The 25851-nt window shown below is 37.4% G+C and overlaps 1 protein-coding gene across 3 annotated transcripts in view; it reads right to left on the bottom strand.

Moving 5' to 3' along the window:
* Window positions 1-4133: 4133 nt before the first annotated feature.
* NUP107 (nucleoporin 107) overlaps window positions 4134-25851 on the bottom strand; it is a 56197-nt gene continuing 34479 nt past the window's right edge. For 2 of the 3 annotated variants that reach the window (XM_032287917.1, XM_032287931.1), the window contains 14 exons: window positions 24110-24169; window positions 23298-23443; window positions 23130-23178; window positions 19161-19230; window positions 18041-18159; window positions 17275-17313; window positions 15122-15272; window positions 14671-14783; window positions 13621-13723; window positions 11637-11797; window positions 10406-10531; window positions 9901-10014; window positions 4830-4997; window positions 4134-4470 (listed from right to left, as the gene is read on the bottom strand). In XM_032287917.1, coding sequence (XP_032143808.1) covers window positions 4363-4470; window positions 4830-4997; window positions 9901-10014; window positions 10406-10531; window positions 11637-11797; window positions 13621-13723; window positions 14671-14783; window positions 15122-15272; window positions 17275-17313; window positions 18041-18159; window positions 19161-19230; window positions 23130-23178; window positions 23298-23443; window positions 24110-24169 — 1527 coding nt within the window. In that variant the 3' untranslated portion in view covers window positions 4134-4362. The remainder of the gene's footprint in view (window positions 4471-4829; window positions 4998-9900; window positions 10015-10405; window positions 10532-11636; window positions 11798-13620; window positions 13724-14670; window positions 14784-15121; window positions 15273-17274; window positions 17314-18040; window positions 18160-19160; window positions 19231-23129; window positions 23179-23297; window positions 23444-24109; window positions 24170-25851) is intronic. The other variant, XM_032287925.1, reaches the window with a different exon arrangement.

Genomic DNA, 25851 nt, shown 5'->3' on the forward strand with positions numbered 1-25851 from the left:
TCCGCCCTCGAGCCGTGGGCTGAACGACTGTTACCTTGCGCAGGCGCGCTGGGCCCTGGGCGCGCGACGCTGCGTCTTTGTGTCCCATCCTTTGTGTCCCCGACCCTCCTGGTCACCTAATGCCTACCTGACTTGGCCAATCTAGGGCCCCTTTCTTGACGTTTGTTTCCTGTGTGTCATTGACTCGATTTGCTAGACGACTTCTCTCTGGCTGTGCAGACACTTTGGCCAATTTTCCTTGTTGAATGCTAAGCAAATTTAGTCCTCGCCAGAGAGGGAAAAGAATTTACTGAAAGCATATTTTTATTTTATTTTTTATTGTTGTAAAAAGATTAAAAATTCACTTTCCAACAGACAGCATCATCGGGTACAACTGCAAGGGTTTCTCCTTAGATCATACATTCACAAAGCATTAGCTCAACAGTGAGAAAATGTGTTCTCTGTAAAGATGTCCCCTTGACATTATAAACGTGCAACTATTGTGTTCACTTACAATTCCAGAAAGAAATGCACAACTTGGCATAACTGTATATATATATACAGCTGTCTCTAGGGGTGCATACATAGATGTTTTGGATCGTAAAGTCAGGCGCAATGACTAAGAGATAAAACTTTAAGTAACAGTCTTGATCGACATTGCAATAAGGTCCTTTCAGACAGAAGTCAGGTTCTTCCTTTCTCCTTTCTCCTTAAGTCGAATAGAGCAAGATTATATATTGTAGATACTACAGGTACAAAAGGGGATTTTTAAAAAGGAATCACAAAGGCCGGGGGCGATGGCTCACGCCTGTAATCCCAACATTTTGGGAAGCCGAGGCAGGGAGATCACCTGAGGTTGGGAGTTTGAGACCAGCCTGACCAACATGGAGAAACCCCATCTCTATTAAAAATACCAAAAATTAGCTGGGTGTGGTGGCACATGCCTGTAATCCCAGCTACTCGGGAGGCTGAGGCAGAATTGCTTGATCCCAAGAAGCGGAGGTTGCAGTGAGCCGAGATCACACCATTGCACTCCAGCCTAGGCAACAAGAGTAGTGAGGAAAAAGGAATCACTAAAACATCTTGAATGTCCAGTTCTTCCTATCAATATGTCAATTCTTAGTTTTAAGACAGACTCTAGGATTAATTCAGCAGTCATAAAAAGAAAGACCATGATACAAAAATTTAAAATAATTGAGGAAGCAGGGCATGGTGGCATGGGCCTTTAGTGCCAGCTATTTGAGACTGACGTGGGAGGATTGCTTGAGCCCAGGAGCTGGAAGCGAAGCTGGGGAACATAGTGAGACCCCCATTTCTAAATTAAATAAATGAGGCAGGGAAATTAAAACGTTCATGCCTGTTCCAACTTCAAAGCCTTCATGCAGTACTCGGGGAAAAGTCCTCATAATTCCTCGGCATAAGTCACGCCAAGAAAAGTTTTCAAAAATCAGTATGTCGGGAGGCTGAGGCAGGGGAATTGCTTGAACCCGGGAGGCAGAGGTTGCAGTGAGCCAAGATTGCGCCACTGCACTGCAGCCTAGGGACAGAGCAAGGCTCTGTCTCAAAAAAAAAAAAATAAAAATAAAAATAAAAAAATCATTACGTGAACCTGTGATGGGAAACAGGCCCTTCCCTGAGTTTCTTCTCTAGAATGAAAACCCAGTTCTTCAATAGAGTAGGCACTGATGAACTAAATTAAGTTGCCTGAAATTTCCCACTCAGGTGCCCACCACTTCTGGTATTCAGGAAGACAGAGGCATCTGGGAATTGTGAGGAGTACATTGGCACTCTTGGGGCCCCAGCTGAACTGTATTTACATAAACAACAACACATACACTAACTCCCTAAGGACTCAAATAACTCCATTTGGCCGAATGCGCCCAGCACTTTAGGAGATCAAGGCAGGTGGATCACTTGAGGTGAGGAGTTTGAGACCAGCCTGGCCAACATGGTGAAACCCCTTCTCTAGTAAAAATACAAAAATTAGCCAGGCATGGTGGCAAGCGCCTGTAATCCCAGCTACTAGGGAGGCTGAGGCAGGAAAATTGCTTGAACCCAGGAGGCAGAGGTTGCAGTGAGATAAGATCATGCCACTGCACTCCAGCTTGGGAGATGAGCAAGAGCCTGTCTCAAAAATAAATAAATAAATAAATAAATAAGTAAATAATAAAGTCCATTTGAGGGCATCCTAATTAAGAGTCTAAAATTGAAATAATTTTGTAATTCTACAACCTTAGTTGTAGAATTCCACAACCTTGGTTGTTTTTTAAAGTACATTCAAAAAACAAAGCAAGGCAAAAGATGGATAGAGTGGGGGGCTTGCAAAACAAGTTCCTAAATAGATGACAGACCTTGTCCATTTACATAGAAGCATACAATATTCCTTCTCATTTAAGCTACGTAGTTTTCCACTGTGGTTCAACAAATAGGTGATAGTCTTTGGAAATAGTCACGCTAGGCTGTACAAAGTTTCTCTATATATAGTTTGTTGCAAGTAACAAAATTACTTTTAAGACTCACTTATTTCCTCTTCCTTCCCCCAAAATCTAGTCTGTATTTGTTCTGGTATGATTTTGTTTGTTATTATTTTTTGCAAAGCAGCATAGCAACAATCATGATTCTAGGACTGCATGAGCTATAAAGATCATTTGCATGTCAGTAAGAATAAAGGAAACAGGAAGACAAGACGGATTCTTTAAAGAAACAACAACAGGCTGGGCTTGGTAGCTCACACCTGTAATCTCAGCACTTGGGGAGGCTGAGGCGGGCAGATCACCTGAGGTCAGGAGTTTTAGACCAGCCTGACCAACATGGAAAAACCCCATCTCTACTAAAAATACAAAATTAGCCAGGCATAGTGGTAGTACATGCCTGTAATCCCAGCTACTCACGAGGCAGAGACAGGAGAATTGCTTGAACTCAGGAGGCAGAGGTTGCAGTGAGCCGAGATTGTGCCATTGCACTCCAGCCTGTGCAACAGGAGTAAAACTCCATCTCAAAAAAAAAAAAAAAAAGAAAAGAAAAGAAAAGAAAAACACCAAAAGCACATCATGTAGAGTTGAACAAATTCTATGATCCCATCTCAGGCTTCCCAAGCCAGCTGTCTCTAGGGGTGGCATCTATAAATACATATTCAATAAATTCCTTAGATGATTAGCCAGTTTGGGGAATTGGTGTTTTCTATTAGAGTCACATTCTTTTGTCTCCTGTTTATAAGCCCTACACTCTAGCCTATTTGGTATATTTGTTGGTTCATAAAAATGCCCAGCACTTATCATTTCTAGGTCTTGCTCATACTGATTTCTTAATCTATAGAGCCTCATCCTTCTTATGCCTCTCTTTGCTTTGCAAATTCAGTGCACTGCTCAAACCCCAACCCACTACTACTTCCTGAGAGTCCTTTCAGCTGGAGATAAGTGTCTTCCTGCTCAGACTACTTGTACTTTTTTTGTTGTAGACGGTGTCTCACTCTATCCCCAACGCTGGAGTGCAGTGGCGTGATTTCGGCTCACTGCATCCTCTGCCTCCCAGGTTCAAGTGATTCTCATGCCTCAGCCTCCCCTGGGTAGCTGGGATTACAGGTGCCTGCCACCATGCCTGGCTAATTATTTTTTTTTTCAGTAGAAATGGGGTTTTGCCACGTTGGCCAGGCTAGTCTCAAACTCCTGACAACAGGTGATCTGCCCACCTCGGCCTCTCAAAGTGCTGGGATTACAGAAGTGAGCCACCTTGCCCGGCCACTACTCTCATTTCTTAATGACACCTTTTAAATGTACTTACGGTATTTCCTCTACTAGAAGAGCTGGATTTGTAATCCCCAATGTATTCCAGGCTTACTTGTGTGCCAGGTACTATACTAAGTCTTTATATGCTCTTATTTTGATAGGAAGTTTGCTAAATGAAAGCTAAACTAGAAATGTCTTCAAAATAACTAAAATAATAATAGCATGTTATATTATAAAACATTCTTGTTATAGTCATCTTCTTAATTCTAATATTCAAAAAATACTAAATTTTATGATAAATAAAAAATCATGTACGTGGCTTAAAAATAAATATTTCCATAATCTTTATGATTTTAAAATATCAGAATACTTACAGAAAAAAGAATAGGAAATTTAATTTTCTTATTACATGATACAGAGACAATCCTGGAATTTGTAAAAACAGAAAATTTTAATTTTTATATAGTTTTATTAATAAGCACAAACACTGATATACATACATTACATTTTCAAAGTGTCACCATAATATTCCGAAAAGTACAAAATTCAAATGTCTAAATTTTACATGGTGCAAAAGAAAAAATTACTAATAACAGGTATATTTTATTAAAAACGTCATTTATCACGAAAATCAGTGAGATTACAAAGAGTAGATCAACTATAACTGAATTTCATAACCTAATGGGTCAAGTCCCTGGTCTAGGAGCATTAGAGAGGACTCTCTTAGCTTCTGCAGCAACTTCCTTAGCTCTTCCTTAGAAAACACCTGATTTTTAAAAAGAGAAATAAGAATGAGAACAACGACACGTATGATCATAATTACCTAATCAATCTGATTAGCTTCATATAAGAAGAAATTCCTCTTTAAGATTTATGTAGCCAGAGGCTAGCAAATTAGAGTGGTTCTGGAATTTCAAGGCTATTTCTCAGAGTCAGTCTATATATTTCTAACTGCTTACAAATATATACACATTTTGGGAAAAAAGCACAAACATTAAAACTGGACTATTACTTTAAGAAAATTCAAGAACAACTACAAATGTACACACATCTTCACCAAATTAAATATTACTACAGAGTATATAAAATCATTAAAATTTAAAACTACAATGCTCTGGAACTTACCAGATACAGTTTGTGGCGCTCAGAGGATACCATATCTGCTAACTGTAGACATTCCTGATACTGACCAGTACTATGCAATATTGTATGAAGCAGAAAACACAACATTGGCAGACAAAGCTTTCTCAGTAAAACCATTTGATGTGTTCTTTCATGGTCTTCTTCAGCATCCTACAAACAGACATCGATAAATCCTTTTAACAATTTAAGCTAAAGATCCTTATAAATAGAAAAGCCAAGTGCTGAATCAAACCCAAAATGTAATTGGTAGACAAGATTTAACAGCAAAAAAGTATGAAGATGAACAAAGTAGACTACAGTGAGGTCAGAGGTATGAGTGAAAATAAAATGCTTCTGAATTTGTATTTCCAATAAACTTACTACATCCTGAATAAAAACATGCATAAAAAGAATGAGTTAGAAACTGAATACCATTAGAGCAAAAATCAGAACAGAAAACAATCACCACTCCCTTGGATGTTTACACAGACACATAAAGACAGCTCTAAGGAGGTCTGAGAGGACACACCAAACTGACAGCAATCACTGCTGCTGGGAAAAAGAGGATGTGGGGAGGGGCACACAGGAAGGGTCAACTTCATTGCAGACTACTTTGTTTATAAACAAGGAAAATGGAATTTATGATTTCCTTTTTTAATTTTTAAAAACAAAAACAGAACCTATAGATTTGAATAATACAATTAATGAGTCAGAACATATATATGAGGAAAAATGTAGGAAAAACAGTTGGGATTCCTTTATACATACATGGATCTTTCTTCAAATCTATGTGAAGAGTAAAAGTACAGAAAAAAGGGTAAATTTCTTATGCCCACTACATTTACTTACAACAAATTTGAAAATTAAAATAATTAAAAAGTACCCAACCACATAATTTTTTTCTTTTCTTTTATTTCGTTTTTCTTCTTTTTTGAGACAGTCTCGCTCTGTCACCCAGTCTGAAATGCAGTGGTGCAATCATGGCTCCCTGAAGCCTTGACCTCTGGGCTCAAGCAATCCTCCTACCTCAGCCTACCAAGTAGCTAAGAACCACGGGCATGTGCCACCATGCCCGGCTAATTCTTTTTTTATTATTTGTAGAGTTGGGGTCTCCCTATGTTGCCCAAGCTGTAATCAAATTCTTGGGCTCGAGTGATCCTCCTGGCTCAGCCTCCCAAAGTGCTGACAGTACAGGAATGACACATACAACTTCTGAAATAATCTTAAAAGTAGAAAGGAAATCAATAGCACTAATGCAGGAAAAAAAAAAAGAAAGGACGAGCTAAAATAATAATTGCTTCCTTGAAAAGCCTAATAAAATATCTAAAAATATCTTCAGGTGAGAGGCTATATTAAAATGCGAAAGCATTTTTCAAATGGAGATATAAGTGGAGGGGTTAATCAATAAGAAAATATGGTAATTATACCAAGGAGTAATTATACTAATTTGGCCTAATTTAGGTCAGTTTTCCACACATAGGAAAAATTACTATCAATATTTTGGTCCTGTTTGAAGCATAAATACATACGAGCAAGTATTAAAGTGCTTCTTTATATGGGAAAACACCTTTATTTCTGTTCTCAAATAGATACTGGCTACCTTCAGAGGTGGATTTCTTTCTTTTTTTTTTTTTAACGGGGTTTCACCATGTTGGTCAGGCTGGTCTTAAACTCCTGATCTTAGGTGATCCTCCCACCTTGGCCTCCAAAGTGCTTGGATTACAGGCGTGAGCCACCACGCCCGGCCCAGAGGTGGATTTAAAATACCTCAAGGTTTTACGTAAATTTGTATTAGTGATCCCAACCTAGAACCCAGTAAGAATAAGAACTGCTTCTTTCTGGACCTTTCATTTGTGCTTCAATGTAATCTTTCTATGTTAAAGAGGCTAGGTGCCCCTGGCTCCTGACTCCTTGTTGCTTGAAAGTAGCAGCGGGTTACTTTCTCATCTTATACGATGGATCCTGACTTGCTTTTCCTAAATCCTGTTGCTGCCACAGTATCAGAGTGTGCTGCAGTTGATCTCTTCTGCTAATTATAATGAATTCCTGTACTAGCAGGTGGGCTGCCAGCAACCATTCAGGGTAATGGCTGACATACCCAGCAATTTGCCACAAGGAAAAGCAAATAAATAGCTCTGCTACAACCAAAGACATTTTTCTCATCTGAATGAAAAAAAGCTTTGAAATATCCCATAAATATGTAAAACAGAAAGATTATTTCCACTAGGAATATATAGTGCCTTATGTGTGAGCAAAACTCATTACCTAATATGTGTTGATAGCAAGAGTTGATTGGTACTGATATTATTGCTATTCCTTATTTTACTATTTTTATTTTTATTTTTTTAAGATGAGGTTTCACCATGATGGCCAGGCTGGTCTTGAACTCCTGACTTCAGGTGATCCACCCACCTGGGCCTCCCAAAGTGCTAGGATTACAGGCGAGAGCCAATGTGCCCGGCCAATATTATAGCTATTCCTAATATGAAGACAGTACATTCACCTCAGTAATGCAATATCGTTCATTTACCAAATATCATTGAAAGCCTCCCATTTGCTCAGCATTACTTTAAGTGCCAGAGTCAAAGAAATAAAGAAAACAAGGTTACTCCCTTCATTACGGTTATATTCTAATGATGGTAGACATACAAAAACCAAATAAACTAATATGTATTATATAAGATTGTGCTAAGTGCTATGAAAAGAACTAATGTAGGCTATGGAGATTAAAAGGGACAGGAGTGTGTGTATATGTATACATGTACACATGCTATTTTAAATAGGGTGGCTGGGTTGGGGAGAGGTTCTTGAGGGAGATGGCATTTGAGCAGACTGCTAAAAGACGTACAAAGTCTCCATGCAGATATCTTGGTGAAGGAGCATTCTAGGCAGAGGGGAACCAGTGAAGAGGCCCAGAAGGCTAGAATATAGTGAGGAGAGAACAGGACACAAGATTAGGGGGTTAGTTTTTTTTTTTTTAAAAAAGTATGTATACTCTTTGCACATTAGGAAAAGAAAGATGGATTTTATTCCAAGTGTAATAAGAAGGCATCAGAAAGTTCTGGGTAGGACGGTTGCATATATTTCATTCTAAAAGGTTCACTAGTACATCTGTATAAGGAACAGACTGTATAAAGAACAATGAGAAGCCAGGGAAGACAGTGGAGACTTATGCTAGAGGCAGAGGTAATGGAAGTGGTGAAAGGTAGGTAAAGATGAACTGCCTGCTCTATTCTCCCTGACATTCCTCTGTGCAATCAGCCCTAACACTAAGGGGACTATTCTACAGTTATTTAAAAACTTGAGGCGTAGCTATATAAAAACACTGCATAATGCTAGGGCTATTGCATACAGCGGTGCCTTGCACAAGGGTGGCTGGCTAAGCAAGTTAGTGGGGCTGAAATCTAGCCTGTGCTCTGTTCTACATGTTGTGTGGACTGGCCATGGAACCTATCTGTGTGAGGGAAGGGAATTACGATTTTTTTTTTTTTTTTGAGACAGAGTCTCCATCTGTCACCCAGGCTGGAGTGCAGTGGCACAATCTCAGCTCAATGAAACCTCTGCCTCCAGGTTCAGTGGATTCTCCCCCCTCAGCCTCCCTATTAGCTGGGATTACAGGCACGAGCCACCACACCTGGCTAGTTTTTAACATTTTTAGTAGTGATGGGGTTTCACCATATTGGCCAGGCTGGTCTCTAATTCCTGGCCTCATATGATCCACCTGCCTTGGCCTCCCAAACTGCTGGGATTACAGGGGTGAGCCACTGCAGCCAGACAAAATTACAATTTTCTAATTCACATACAAGTGACATGTGTTAGCAGGAGCATTGAATAGTGCCCTGCGTCATCGAATATATGAGAGTATGGGGCTTGACTCAACAAAGGTGATTAAAATATCATTATTAATTATTTAATTGTTCAAAAAATCTCTTTTCTGGATTAGTTTTAAAGAAATAATTAAGATCAAATATTGATTTAAAAACCCTTGATTAAATAAAATGGTATCATTCATTGCCTTCCATCTAAACTTTATTTTTTTTTTTTGAGACAAGGTTTTGCCCTGTCACCTTGGCTGAAGTGCAGTGGCACAATCTCAGCTCACTGCAACCTCTGCCTCCTGGGGGGTTCAAGCCATTCTCCTGCCTCAGCCTCCCTAATAGCTGGGACTACAGGCATGCACCACCACACCTGGCTAATTTTCCTGTATTTTTAGTAGAAACGGAGTTTTGCCCTGTTGTCCAGGCTGGTCTCAAGCTTCTGACCTCAGGCGATCCACCTGCCTCAGCCTCCCAAAGTGCTAGGAGTATAGGCATGAGCCACCACAGTTGGCTCCATTTTTATGAGACCCCAGACTATTTTGTGGCTTTCACTACCTAATCTACTTAGATTAAATAATAATTAGAATAGCAAAGATTTCTGTACAAATAAAGCACTGAAGTCTTTTCAAAGTTTAAGTATCACTTAATTAGCATTTTGCAACATTAAAATTTTATCTTCAAGAGAATCAGCATAAAAACCTGTGCTTTTCTTATGGCACTTAATACTTCCGTAACTGGTTCTTGACACAGGCTGTATATTATATTAAAGAACTCCAGGTGATTAAAAAAAAAAAAAAAAAAAAAAACCAACCCAGCCCTACCTCAGACCAATTATACCAGAATCTCTGGGAGTGGAACCCAGCAGTGTTTTTAAAAAGTTTGCCAGGTCATTAAAATGGACAGCCCAGAGGTGAGAGCCCCTGCCTTAGCTATCCCTTACTGATACTACTCAAGTTATCTTCATATCTGTCAATTGAGTCACATACATGTATACTAAATATTTAGGTCCGGATTTTTTTAAATTAGATTTTTGTATCCTGTGTAAACATAGTAAATGTGAACTAATAGTTTATCCAAGAATCAAATATTCCCATTCCCTAGCTAGTATTTTCGGCTTAGCTTAAAATATGGGATTTAGCTATATCTACAATTATATAAAATCTGTAGATGCTCCTATTTAGAGACAGAGCATTTAAAAAAGAGAAAGACATGGTGAGTGTTTTGGTTTCTGGCTATAAACAACGCACACAGCTTACCTCTCTAACATCCACCAGCCACCCTCCATCAACAAACAACAAGACGTTATACATTTTCTCCTTCACATCAGCAGTTAGGGCTTCTAAATGCCCTTTCCAAATACCAAAATCCATCTGCAAAACAAACATAAGGCAGGCATATAATGGATAAAACCCAATAAATAATGTATTTGTAAAGTACAGACAGGAATATACATATAAAATATCATTCTCAAGAGTTGACATTTAAGTCTGCCAAATATAAAAATAAGTATCAACAGACTGCAATTAAATAAAATGCTGAATAAGGTTAACTTTGTAAATAAATATTTATGTCACCTGAAGGCATTTTTCATGTTTGGTTAATTACCTACAGAAAAGTAACTAAACAGATTGCTTCTTCCAAAGCAGGACATTAACAAGAAGATTATTATGATAGAAAGATAGTTGCTAAAGAAATGATCTCTTTAAATATATAACAGTTATAAGATGCAGTAGGTACATCCCAGATCCATATTTAACTTACTTCATATTTCTTTTCTTTGTGTTCATGAGCCACTTTCTCAGTAAAAGTTGGTTGAGGTATCAAAGTAGGTTTTTGTGGAACTGAACTCATGTGCTTAAACCACTCATTAAAGGTTTCATGGGCTTCCTAAAATGTAAAATAAAAAAACCCAAAACATAAAATAACCAAAGGTTTCACTTTTGTTTCATCAAAATTTTTAACATTTGATTCTTAGAAATAATTTTGCAGCATCAAGAAATAAAACTGTTTAATATTTATTTTTTGCATACAAAAAGGTCATACCATGAATAAATATTTTGTCAAATGACAAACAACAGCAAGGTATATATATTGTGTTTTCTGGCATATTCTCCAATCTCAGCACCCTGATCACATATTATCTTTACATTTATCACCCCATAACATATGCATGTGTACTTGTCTTCTTAACTAGCCTATTAGCTTTTAGAAGGCAAGGATAGGGTGTTATCCACAGATTTGGCCCTACTACCTAACCCACTATAATTACGTAATTATTTATTGAATAAAAAATTTTTTTTTGTTTGTTTCTGAGACAGGGCCTTGCTCTGTCATCCAGGCTGGAGTGCATGATCTGATGAAGACAAGGCATGATCTCCGCTCACTAAAGCCTCAACTTCCTGGGCTCAAGCGAACCTCCCACCTCAGCCTCTCAAGTTGCTGGGACTACAAGTACATGCTACCATACCTGGCTAATTCTGTTTTTATTTTTTTGTAGAGATGTGTGTGGAGGGGTGTCTCACTATGTTGCTCAGGCCAGTCTTGAACTCCTAGGCTCAAATATTCTGCCTTGGCATCCCAAAGTGTTGGGATTATAGGCCTGAGTCACCATACCTGGCCTTGAATGAATTTTGAATGAGTATGCTGTTATTTTAGTCATAACAAACCTACAGCATCTTGCTTTTTCTCAGTTATTGATAAAAGCAGAAATTTTAAGCTGAGACAAGCTTTTATAAAATCTTAAGAAAACATAACTTCTGGACATCATAGACACTATCTACCATGTGAGATGATCCTGGTTGGTTAACATTGATTAGAAAATCATGCTAATGAAGACAAGGTCACGATGTCAGACCCCCTGTGGATGAGTCAGCACTATAGTCACAAGAGAGGTAAGATGCATCAACACTACTTCTAGAAAAAAGTTCAAACTCTGAGAATGAATCAGAAAAATCATCACGAAGCACATCTGTGGCTTTCTTTACAGTCTCACCAAATAAGCTCTGATGCACAAATGTTCTCTGATAGCATTATCATCTTCAGCAGGAAGTGGACTTTCCATTCCTTGTTCCTCCCACTGATTATAGATTTCTGCTATAGAATCCTGAGGAATTTTCACAAATACTTCTTTTGCAGCTTCGTGCTTTTTTGATGCTGTGAAAAAAAGATACACAATTTTGAAGACCTATGGGCTTCTGTGTAATGGTTTCTAAAAGAGTCAAATCACTGGTTTACAACTTTTACAGTGACCTGTAACTATTTCAGGGCCTAAGGCACTCTGTTAAAGGTCTTGGTGATCTTTCTACCTAACAGACTGGCTTTTTCCTATCTCAATGTGATACCAACACAAAAGGATACATCAAATACAGTTACTCTTACATACTTCTATGTCTTAAAGAAAGCAATTACATTTTTCAAAGTCTGATTATTATTATTTGCAAAATTGATTAGGACAATGAAAATTCACCATTAAAATACGTTTTGTTTCATAATACCAGGTTTGATAAAGAGTAGCTGGTTTTCTCCTTCCTAGCAGAAGGACCAAAACAAACCCCCCCCCCCCCAAAATTTAAAAATACATGAATTTGAACAAAAAGTTTTTTTTTTTCAAGGAGACATGAACAAAATTATTTATTGTAGCATTGTTTGTAATGTAAGATATTAGAAACAACTTAATCATTCACTACTACGAGCATGAATCAATAAACCTTGGCTTATTTCTATAACAAAACTTTATGCAGCAGCAGAAAGTAACACTGAATAAAGTAGATCTATCACCTATATATAAATATGAATAAATCTTTAAAAACTTGTCAAATTAAAAAAGCAAATTGCATAAGACTAGTATCATGTAGTACCAGTAATCTAAATTTTAAGTACTTCAACAAATATTCTAAATACTTTCAAATAATACTATTTTTTTCTTTCTTTCTTTCTTTTTTTTTGGTTTTCTTTTCATCCTCTTACCCCCTGCTATCCCTCCCTTAGCCCCCAACTCACCAACAGGCCCCAGTGTGTGATGTTCCCCTCCCTGTGTCCATTTGTCCTCACTTTTCAACACCCACTTATGAGTGAGAACATGCAGTGTTTGGTTTCCTGTTCTTGTGTCAGTTTGCTGAGAATGATAGTTTCTAGCTTTATCCGTGTTCCTGCAAAGAACATGACTCATCCTTTTTTGTGGCTGCATAATATTCCCTGGTGTATATGTGCCACATTTTCTTTATCCAGTCTATCGCTGATGGGTATTTGGGTTGGTTCCAAGTCTTTGCCACAGTAAACAGTGCTGCAAAAAACATATGTGTGCATGTGTCTTTATAATAGAATGATTTATAATCCTTTGGGTATATACCCAGTAATGGGATTGCTGGGTCAAATGATATTTCTATTCCCAGATCCTTGAGGAATTGCCACACTGGCTTCCACAATGGTTGAGCTAATTTACATTCCCACCAACAGTGCAAAAGTATTCCTATTTTTCCACATCCTCTCCAGCATCTGTTGTCTCCTGATTTTTTAATGATTGCCATTCTAATTCACATGAGATGGTATCTCAATGTGGTTTTGATTTGCATTTCTGTAGTGACCAGTGATGATAAGCTTTTTTTCATATGTTTGTTGGCTGCATAAATGTCTTCTGTTGAAAAGTGTCTGTTCATATCCTTTGCCCACTTTTTGGTGGGGTTGTTTTTTTTCTTGTAAATTTGAACAAAAACTTTTTTTAAAAAAGAATAAAAGGCTAGGTATGGTGGCTCATTTGTATAATTCCAGCACTTAAGGAGGCTGAGGTGGGAGGATTGCTTGAGACCAGGAGTTTGAGACCTGCCTAGGCAATATAGTGAGACACCATCTCTACAAACTTTTTTTTAAAAAGTAGGTGGGTGTGGTGGTAGGCGCCTATAGTCCCAGCTACTTGGGAGGCTGAGGTAGGAAAATGAATGGAGCCCAGGAGTTTGAAGCTGCATAAAAATATAGCATACCCAAGAATTTTCTCATAATTGCATTGCCTTGTTTCAGTGCTTCTGCTCTCTGTGCTGGGTCAAATACCAACCAGTCAATTACATCAATTTTTAAACGATCCTCCTATTGATTAAAGGGGAAAAAAAAAAAAAAAAGGAACATCAGGTTTTTTAAAAAAGATATTCTACAAATTAGTAGAATTAACTTGCACCTGTACTTGCAGTAAACATCATTTTCCCTCAAGTTATATGAAATGATAACATCTAACTTTTCTTAGTGTATTTTCATATTTAGCAGCTCTCTATTAAATTATAGAAAATACTGCCACATACGGTGGCTCACACCTGTAATCCTAGCATTTTGGGAGGCCGAGGCAAGCAGATCCCTTGAGCTCATGAGTTCAAGACCAGCCTGGGCAACATAGCAAAACCCTGTCTCTACAAAAAACATAAAAAATTAGCTGGGCATGGTGGCACATGCCTGTAGTCCCAGTTACTCGGGAGACTGTGGAAAGATGGCTTGAGTCTGGAAGGCAAAGGTTGTAGTGAGCCGAGATAGCAGCACTGCACTCCAGCCTTGGTAACAGAGCCAGACCTTGCCTCAAAATAAATAAATAAATAAAAATAAGTTATAGAAAAAATTTACTGGATTATTAATTTGAAATTATATATTGTATGTCTCACCAACTTAACCGTGTGATTCCTTTAAATGTTACTCTAAAATATAGTTTTCTTAGATATAACTTTCTATTTCTTTCTGAAAATATGAGTAAGCACGCTACATAAGTTAGTGATTAACAAGTATTTAAAATAACCTGATGAGCAACAAACCAAAGCTGAGATTTTTTTTCTATTAAAGAAGCTTCCTTTAACATACTATAAGTAATCCTTTACATAAGACTTAAAATTTGCTGCCAATTTTTATAATTTAACATGTCTGAACTATCAAAGAAACATTCTTAAAAAAGAAAAACTAACAGAATTTCTGTTACAAAGGGAGAAATTCACCAAGGAATAACATAAAAGATTATTAGAAGTTATACAACACCTTTTCCCCCCATCCTAAATTACCTCAGTAGTGCCAGTATCTAGGGCTGGGGCCAGGTCATGATGACTAAATTCACCATTATCTTTCTTTCGAATATTCTCAACTACAGTTTTTGTTATTGTTGCAACATCCAAATCTAAATTATTTTTTGAAGAGACAAAAAACAAAGATTAATCATTGATATTAATATTCTCTAAACAGTCACAATGATTTGGTAAATTTGGAACAATTCCTTAAAAATGAAATACGTAAAATATGAAAGATATTTATATAAAAGAAAATGCCAAAATTAAAAGATATTTTACATGAGTTACCACGTAAGTAACATTAGTCCTAAAACAGAAATTCCCTGAAAATTTTATTACTGTTTTCCCCTAAAGAGAAATAAGATTTAAAACTAGGACAAATATTACTACAGCCAAAATAAGTATTTGCCTACAAATGTCAATAGACAAAGTTTTCAACCATTTTTACCTGCTTCTTTAGCCAACTCCAAGCAATGGTGGCGCTGCTCAAATTCTGTAACACTTTCCAAAAATAAAGCATATTGGGCAACAGCTAGGTCTTGAGGCAAATGACAGGTATAAAATGCTATGAGATTTGTATGTTTCTCACTTATTAAAAGCTAAAAAACAGAAAAAGATCAAAGTATGTCAGTAATAAAAAAGTTTACTTCAAAATCTCAAATATATTCAGGAGAGGTTCATACACATATGGATTGTGTTGCTAAACATAATTTCATTTTATATTTATTTATTTGAGACAGGGTCTCACTCTTGTCACCCAGGCTGGGGTGTAGTGGCACGATCATGGTTCACTGAAACCTCTGTGTCCTAGGTTCAGGTGATCCTCCCACCTTAGCCTCCTGAATAGGTGGGACTACAGGCACATGCCACCATGCCCTGCTGATTTTTTGTATTTTTTTAGTAGAGATGGCTTTTCACTATGCTGCCCAGGCTGGTCTCAAATTCCTGGGCTCAAGTGATCTGCCCACCTTGGCCTCCTGAAGTGCTGGGATTACTGGCATGGGCCCCTGTGTCCAGCTCAGAATAATTTTAAATTCTAAAAAGTGAGTGCAGTTGGCTCTTAAACAGCATAGGTTTGAACTGTGTGGGTTCACTCATATGTGGATTTTTTAAAATAAATATATTGAAAAATTGGCTGGGTATGGTGGCTTGTGCCTGTAATTCCAGCACTTTGGGAGGCTGAGGCAGAAGTATTACTTGAGGCCAGGCCTGGTAGCTCACACCTGGAATCCCAGCACTTTGGGAGGCTGAGGCAGGTGGATCACATGAGACCAGAGTTTGAGACCAGCCTGGAGAACAAGACAAAAACCCCATCTCTACTAAAAATACAAAATTTATCCAGGCATGGTGGCACATGCCTGTAATCCCAGCTGCTCGAGAGGCTGAGGCAGGAGAATCACTTGTCCATTTCAGACAGACAATTCATCCTGTAAACAGAAAGCATAAACTTACAGTATTAACAGATATAGTATAGTACTAAAAATGTAGTTTCTCTTCCTTACGATTTTTATTATTTATTAATTTTTTAATTTTTAAAAGTTATTTATTAATTTTTTAACCTTTTTTTTAAAAAAAGACAGGTTCTCGCTGTTGCCCAGGCTAGTCTTGAACTCCTGGACTCAAGTGATCCACCCACCTTGGCTTCCCAAAGTGCTGGGATTACAGGTGCAAGCCACCATGCCCAGCCTGATTGTTCCTTTTTTTTTTTTTTTTGAGATGATCTCACTCTCACCCAGCTGGAGGGCAGTGTGGTGAGATCATAGTTCACTGCAACCTCCATCTTATGGGTTCACTCAATCTTCCTCCCTCAGCCTCCCAAGTAGCTGGGTTTACAGATATGAATCACTATGCCTGGCTAATTTTAAATAATTTTTCTGTAGTAGAGAGAGGGATCTCCCTGTGTTGCCCAGCTGATCACAAACTTCTGGACTCAAGCAATCCTCCAGCCTCTGCCTCCCAAAGTGTTGGGATTACAGATATGAGCCACCACACCTAGCCCTTATGATTTCCTTAGTAATGTTTTCTTTAGCTTACATTATCATAAGAATACAGTACAGTTGAGCTTTGAACAACATGGGTTTGAACTGTGCAGGTCCACTTATGCACAAATATTTTTCAACTCGACTTACATAGAAAATATAGTATTATCTGGATGTGAAATCTGCAAATATGGAAGGCCAACTTTCTGCACATGCAAGTTGTGCAGAGCCAACTGTGGACATGAGTATACACAGATTTTATTATATGTGGGGGTCCTGGAACCAATCCCCCAAGTATACTGAGGGATGACTGTATATAATACGTGTAACATACAAAATGTGTTAATTGGGTGTTTATGTTATTGGTATGGTTTCTGGTCAGCAATAGGGTATCAGTAGTTAAGTTTTTGGGGAGTTAAAAGTTAGAGTGAATTTTTGATTGTGCAGGGGGGAGGGGTGTTTTCCTAATCCAGGCGTTGTTCAAGGGTCAACTGTGCTGATAATTAAAAGATCTGTTATGGATTCTGATGCTTTTTTATAATTGAGAATTAAAATAGTATTCTGATTTTTGTTTTCATTAAAATAGTAAAAAAGAATCAGGTTGTAGGTTCTCAAAGTTTACCTGTATGTATGTCTTTAAAACTTCAATAGAAACTTCTTCCTTCATAGGAAAAAGACATAATAATTATAAATACAACTGCTTATATGAAAGAGTAATAAAATTTGTAATACAAATTCCGCTATTAAATAATAATCGTAATGTTTACCATTGAGCAGTAACTATACACCAAGCTAAGTGCTTACCACAGTTCATCTACCGCATGATTTAACCTTACCATAACTCTTTTTGGCTAGTTACTATTATTCATATTTTACAGAGGAAGAAATTAATACCCAGGGAAGTTTTATTTACCCATAATTACACAGATAGAAGCTGCTGACTAAGGGTATAAACTCAGGACTCTTACTCCAAAGCCCAAGCTTTCAATTACTTTATCATTCACTTTGTACATGTGCTCTGACCAAAATGTTATTACTATTTTTTTTTTTAGAAAAAAAGCAACAAAACAACCAACAAAGTTTTAAAATCACATAGCACTTTGTTTAGTTAGCTTAGCTGGTTGATTTAAAGGTGGGTAGAGACAAGGATAAAGTTATGAGTTTATTAAAAACCAGGTAACCAACAGCATTCTGTGGCCACACACTAGAACTCTAAAGGGTCACTCACTGAGAGTGAGTTACTGTTGAGTGACTATACAAGGCTATATGGAAGACATTTGATTTCTTATCACCATTTCTAGAAAACAACAACAACAAAAGTAGTGTTTTCTTGACACTAGGTACACAGCATCAATATTATAGAGAAGAAATAGTTCCTTTTTATATACCTTGGTCTGTAGTCCCAGTGTACGGAAAAACAAAATGAGGTGAGTCATAAAGCGAAGAAGGTGTCCAGGTAGATTGTTTCTGCTTTTGGAAAGCCATCTGCTAAACTCATCCATCAAACCTACAAGTCATCAAAGCAAAGATTCAACAATAGGAATAAAATCAAAAGAAAAAAATAAACATTACCAGGAACATTTACTTCACTCCTACAGTGCTTTAAAGTCACTGTATTGGCCAGGCCTGGTGGCTCACGCCTGTAATCCCAGCACTTTGGGAGGCCGAGGAGGGCGGATCACCTGAGGTCAACAGTTCGAGACCAACCTGACCAACATGGAGAAACCCTGTCTCCACTAAAAATACAAAAATTGGCCAGGCATGGTGGCGCATGACTGTAATCCTAGCTACTCAGGAGGCTGAAGCAGGAGAATCGCTTGAACCTGGGAGGCTGAGGTTGTGGTGAGCTGAGATCATGACATTGCACTCCAGCCTGGACAACAAGAGCAAAACTCCATCTCAAATAAATAAAGTCACTGTCTCATTATTAATAGCCATGATATAACTCTACACCCTCTTAAACAGAGTCTGGGTAAAATCCAAACTTTGTTTTATAAAAACCAAATGACATGAAAGGTCACCTCTGACATAAAGAGTTGCATTCAAACAGGTTAGTATTTATCAAGACCTGGTAAGTTATATGCATTGTTTGGATAACTTAAAAAAATTATTGTAAGACAATGAAGAACTCATACAAAGTAAAATAAAACTGGCTGGGCGTGGTCACTCACGTCTGTAATCCCATGCCTATAATACATAGCACTTTGGGAGGCTGAGGCAGGTGGATCATCTGAGGTCAGGAGTTGCAGACCAGCCTGGCCAACATAATGAAACCCCATCTCTACTAAAAATAGAAAAATTAGCCAGGCGTGGCAGTGTGCACCTGTAATCCCAGCTATTCGGGAGGCTAAGACTGGAGAATAGCATCAACCCAGGAGATGGAGGTTGCAGTGAGCTGAGGTTGTGCCAATGCACTCCAGTCTGGGTGACAGGGTGAGACTTTGTCCCTGAAAAAAATAAAACAAAACAAAACACAACACAACAAAGTAAAATAAAACTATATCTTACCATCAATGTCTCCCAGGATAAGAAACTTTTGAACTATATGATAATGTTCTTGATTCTCTTCCAGAACTCTCTGAAAAAAATTTTTTTAATTTTCCATAAATCTTCTAGTGGTCATTCTGTAGTATATATTTAGTTCATTGTTAAACTAAAAATGTTAAACTTTTGAAGGAACATATAGGAAGAAAAAGTTGGAAATGAAGGACCTTAGGAGTATCAAAACATAATAAAACATGGAAAGGATACTGCCTACTGCCTTTGGAATATACTCACAGCTTACAAATCCAGAACTGAAAAGCATCTTTGAAAGTAGAGACTATGTTATAACAATTTAATCTCACAATGGTATTAAACTTTTATTCTTATATTTTATTCCTATTTATCTTGGCACTACACATGGTGTATCAGAAAGGAAGAACTCATGTGACCTAAGCAAAATAATTAAGATTTCTTTCAACATAAGCAGCAGTACTTGAAAGCATTCTTTGAGCATTCTCTTCTGTACATGGCACCAAGGGTGAAAAAAACAAAATGGTGATCACATACAGAATAGAGAAAACCTTTTGTAAGTTATTTGCAGCTTGATTTTTTTGAAGAAAATAGTTCATTTTTTGTTGTCAAACTTTTAATTTTTATTTAGTTAGCTGTCTAAATTTTCTTTCAGCATTTGTTCATTTTTACATTCAAACCTTTGCTCTATCTGGAATTTATTTTAATTACATGGCATGAGGTAGGGTCTAACTTTGTTTTCTTCCAGATGGAAAGCCAATTATGCCAGCACCATTTAAATAAACCATCCCTTTCCCTCTGAAGTGAAAGGTCACCTCTGACATCTGTTAAGTTCTCATATACACTTGGTTCTAGTTTGGACTGTTAAATTCTCGTATATACTTGGATCTAGTTTGGACTTTGTGTTCCACTCATCTGTTTATTTTCATGTCAGTTCTATACTGTTTTGTTGTATCTTCATATTAAGTTTTATTATTAAGGCAAGTACCCCCATAACTATTTTTTCCCCCTTTTTTTTGAGTGTGTTTTTTTGTTTGTTTTTGAGACAGAGTCTCATTCTGTTGCCCAAGCTGGAGTGCAGTGATACAATCACGGTTCACTACAGCCTCTACCTCACCAGGCTCAGGTGATCCTCCCACCTCAGGCTCCTGAGAAGCTGGAACTACAGGTGCATGCCACCACACCTGGCTAATTTAAAAAATTTTTTGTAGAGATGGGGTTTTGCCATGTTGTCCAGGATGCTCTCAAACTCCTGAGCTCAAGTGATCCTCCTGACTTAGCCTCCAAAAGTGCTGGGATTAGGGGTATGAGCCACCAAGTCCAGCCTATTGTTCCTTTTCAAAATGTCCTTGCCATTCTCGATTATTCTTTTACTTGACAACTTTCTGCCCAGAAGTAATATCTCAAAGCATTAGGTTTCTATGCTAATTTTGGAATGAGTGATATTTATATTAAATGCCCTCATCCAGGAACATGATATATCTATTTATTTCTTATTTTATGCCTTCGGTAAGAGTCTATAGTTTTTAAATGAAGGACCTGTAACCCTTGATTAATTTTTTATTTCTAGATCTCTTTAGTTTTGATCACTCATTTAAATGGAACTTTTGGGGAGGGAGTGCTAAATCCTTTTCTAAATAGTTGTAACAAGTACAAAAGGCTGACTTAAAAAAAACTTTTGTATCTAGCTACTTTAACAAATTCTCTTGTTAATTCTAGTAACTTACTGAGCTTTAAGTTTCTAGACTAATATTTTTGTCATATGTAAATGTTCTTCCCTTTCCAGTATTTCTATCTGTTCCTTAATTTTCTTGTTTTATTTCATTAGCTAGAATCTCCAAAATAACAGACTGGTAATAAACACTTGACAGAAAAAGCATTAATTTCCTTGCTAAACCAAGTGCTCCTATATGAGAAAAATATCAAATCCTACAGAAAAATAGCTAAAAGATATGAACAAAAAATTCACAAATGGTCAATAAACATAAGGAAATGCTCAGCCTGATGAACAGACAAGAAAATGTGAGTAGAAGAGCAAGTTCTTATTTCCTACCTACTCTGATACATTGGCAAAACATAAAAAGTGTGACATTTGAGACTGGCGAGAATGTATAATTCAATAAATTACTTGTAGAAGTACGAATTTAACTGCCACAACCAGGTAATAAATTAACTATTTTTCCATTTCAAAAAAAAATTTTTTTTTTGAGACAGAGTTTTGCTCTTGCTGCCCAGCCTAGAGTGCAATGTCATGATCGTGGCCCAACTGCAACCTCTGTCTCCTGTGTTCAAGAAATTCTCCTGCCTCAGCCTCCAAAGTAGTCGGGATTACAGGGATGAGCCATCCATTTCAAAATGTTTCTTTACCTACCTACCTATTAAATTTTTCTCGTTTCTTTGAGACAGGGCCTTGCTCTGTTGCCCAGGCTGGAGTGCAGTAGTGCAATCACAGCTCGCTGAAGCCATAACCTCCTGGGCTCAAGTGATCCTCCCACTTGAGCCTCTGGAGTAGCTGGGACTGCAAGTGGGTACACCACCACACCCAGCTAACTTTTTTTTAGGGATGAGGTTTTGTTATGATGCACAGGCTGGTCTCAAACTCCTGGCCTCAAGTGATCCTCCCACCTTTGCCTCCCAAGTGCTGGGATTACAGGCATGAGCCACCATGCCTGGCCTTTTCATTTATTTTTGTTGTATATATTTTTAATGTATACAACATGATGTCTTCAGAGAATTCATTCAGAAACATTGTATATATGTATATACAATGTATAAAGTATATACTTATACTTCTTAACCCAGTAACCCTGCTTTCAGGAAACTTAGCCTGAAGAAACAGAAGGACTAGTAGCTAAGTACACACAAATATATAAGTTCATTATAGCACTAGAAATAACCTAAATATTACCCAAAGGGGAATGATTAAAATAAATCATACATTATTCTATAGAACATTATGTTTTTGGGCTGGATGTGGTGGTTCATGCCTGTAATCCCAGGACTTTGGGAGGCCGAGGTGGGCAGATCACCTGAGGTCAGGAGTTCGAGACCAGTCTGACCAACATGGAAAAACCCCATCTCTACTAAAAATTCAAAAAATTAGCCGGGAATGGTAGTGCATGCCTGTAATCCCAGCTACTCGGGAAGCTGAGGCAGGAGAACTGCTTTAACCCAGGAGGCGGAGGTTGAGGTGAGCCAAGATCGCACTACTGCACTCCAGCCTGGGCCACAAGAGTGAAACTCCGTCTCAAAAAAAAAAAGCAACAACAACAACAACAACAAATTATGTATTTATTAAAAGGACTAAGGTTAAGTGAAAATGAATCAACTACATTGGAGATTATCATTAAATGAAAAAAAAAATCAAGCTGTAGAGTAACATGTAGTACAATGTGAAAAACACAAAATCAAAATTCTTGGAATAGCTACATTATTTACACATATTCGTAAGATCATGAAAAGAAATACAGAAGAATACATATCAGTATATTTTATCATCTCAAGGGAATAACCATAAAAAGGTAGAAAATTACTATAAAGGTTTTATTTATACATCCTTATTTTATTGTAAACATCCTTAAATTATTTTGCTGTACAAGTACATACAATATTACGAAGGTTGTTTAGGCATTTTTAAAGGAATATAATTTTTAGAAAATATTAGATTTTAAGATTCAGGAAAATAAAATCTTATTAATTTTCTATAATGTATTTTAAATTTTCAAAAAGAAAGGAATAAATATAGCTTACGTGCATATACTTAGATGAAAGTAATCCTAAACAAAAAGCTAAAAATGATATATCAGTTATGTAATTTTCTTCCTTTCAAAGAATGTTTATCTTTAGTAAGTGAGAAAAAGAAAGGAGAAAGTTCCACCTATTTTTTTCCTTTCAGCTACAGTGCACAATAGGATGACATTGTTTCCTAATCCAGATATGTAACATGTTCCTATTAACATTTACCTTTTTATCAGTAGCTTGAAGTTCCTCAAAAACCTTTTCTAAGGTCCAACTTCAAAAGAAACGAGAAAAGAACAGAATAACATTAATAATATGAAAAAGGGCTGTAAAATGAAACATTAAAGAGCATGCTACAAATCACCATGACTCAAAACAATCCAACAAACTCACTTTACTTCCAGATATTCTCTAGGGAGTTCTTCAGTTTCATCCAGAGTTGCTACTGATGTCTGGATTTCCTGTTCTACCAGACTGTCCACCATCACCCGGAAGTAGGCCCACACTGTGTCTTCCCAGGTGTCACAAACAGGAAGCAGCTTTTTCCCCATTACAAAACAGAAATATATAATAGACATATTCAACAGAAAAGAAAGGAAAAGCATCCATCCAATGACACAGACTATAACATCACTTTATAATGATATAAAACATGGTGTATTAAAAAAAAAATTGTGCCAAATAACCTTTCCCTCACCAACTACATCTTCTAAGATGTTTGAACTGTTAATATTTTTTCATACTGAGTTTAGAACATCAGTTTTCCATGCTGATATGACATTTCAACTGATTATTATAGTATCCCTCAAGATAGCTTATAATATGTAGAGAGTAGTGGGTTGTGAGAAAAAAACGGATATGTAAGACAACCCAAGGACTCACCGTGCCTTTGTGGCATATGTCTGCAAATAGCTATGAGTATTTTAAGTCATCAAATAAATGTGTGTTGCAGTTAAATTTACAATTCTTAGTTAAAAACTGAAATCTGATTTCATTCATTAAAACGCCATGCACGTTGAGAAATACATCAAATTAAGCAGAACACGTCACTATCTGATTCATGATTATCTATCATTGTTACATGTATGTATGTACATACTTAAGTATATACACAAGTTTATATTTGTTATATACAAGTGTTAGAGTATTTTATGTATTTAATTTTACTCCACAAAAAAATTTAAACATTAAAACAGATTGCATACCTGCTTAAGATTCCCACTTAAGGCTGCATAAATTGCTCTCTCGTATCTATTAAAAAGCTCCTAAAACACAATGAATATAAACAATTGAAATACTGTTTTTCTTAGTATGTCAATTTTCCTCATAATCTGGAGTTATGCAATCTCTTCTAGACTGAACCTATTTACTTGGTTGTTTTTAAGCTTTAGTGAAAGATCTAGTGGGATAATAAGAAAGAAGAACTTCAGTTTGATGAAATAATGCTGACATCTAGAGAAAAAAGTAAAACACTTAAATGTCAAATATTGGGTGAAAGCAGATCCAACTCTAATGGATGCTTTGAATATTTTAATCGAATTTTATTCCATATAGAACCTATATAGGTATTTTCTCCTAGAATGTTTTTAAATACCTGATACTCTCCGATACTGACCTATGTACAACATCAAAACAAGGCACGCATCCGTTTGCATCTAATTCCTATGTAGAACTAACGAATTCCCCCCATTTTACTTTTGGGATCCTAATAATGGTATTTCCAGTTTTCTTGCAATCCAAACAAGAAACTTCAGAGACTCTTACTTCATAACTGAGCCCACCTCTGCCTTCTGTTTCTAATCACTGGTCCCGACCAATGTCTCTCCATTCCCAACAATACTATCCTATGACAGACCCTTATGACTTAGTGTCCAAATAACTCTGACAGGCTCCTAATTACTTTCTTAGCCTTTTGTCTATCTAATTTTAAGTCTCTTTTTCCACTGCCATGCTGATCTTCTTAAAGCACTTCTGTTATGTGCCCTAAAGCTTCTGCCACTTTAACATCCAATTCTACAAGATGCTTTAGGTCTTTTTCAAGGTAAAGTGTAGGAAATCCATGAGCCACACACTTTGGTGCCAGAATTTAGGGATCCACGAGCCCCACACTTTGGTGCCAGAATGTAGGGATCCATTGGGCACCAGAATGTAGGGAGCCAGCCCTACATCACTTGTGGGTACCCCGAGTTCGGTAGCGACAAAAAATGAGAAAAAGACAGATTAAGAGAAAAAGTGGGACCAGGGGGCCATCACTTCATTACTCTGGAGGTGACAGTGAGGTTCCCGAGCTCTAATCATCCACACTATTTATTGATTACAATAACTTTGATCTGTAGAGTAGGGGTAGAGTGATGGTGGGATGAATCAGTGAGCTGGAAGTGAATCAGTGAGCCAGAACTGGTGTATCATCCTAAGGAATGAAAACAGTGTCGGTTTGGGAGTTTCACAAAACAAGAACATGTGGTTATCTTTAGCTGATTATCAATGCACAGCTAAGAGAACTCCTTACAAGGAGTCATAGTGCTACGAAGGGGTTTTACATCCTTGAGCACAATGATTATGGTAGCAGAGCCCAGGTCACCCTGCACCAGAACATGAGGCATGAAGAGGCCTTCCTCCTCAGAGGCCTCCTGCAGCCTTCCGCAGTTTGTTGTTCCTTGTTTATATGTTACTCATAACCAATTTATGTAGGCACTCTGTAAGTCCTTTCTCCTTTGCAGTGTTTCCCAATAGTAAAGTATTATGTTTATTGTAGTACTTATGGTTTTTTTTTTTTTTTTTTTTAGACAGAGTCTTGCTCTGTCACCAGGCACTGGGCTGGAGTGCAGTGGCGTGATCTTGGTTCACTGCAACCTCCCCCTCCCGGTTCAAGCAATTCTCCTGCCTCAGCCTCCCGAGTAGCTGGGACTACAGGCATGTGCCACCACGTCCAGCTAATTTTTTGTGT

This window comes from Sapajus apella, unplaced genomic scaffold, assembly GCF_009761245.1.
Source record: "Sapajus apella isolate SASKATOON/1434 unplaced genomic scaffold, GSC_monkey_1.0 scaffold2, whole genome shotgun sequence".
Taxonomy (NCBI): domain Eukaryota; kingdom Metazoa; phylum Chordata; class Mammalia; order Primates; family Cebidae; genus Sapajus; species Sapajus apella.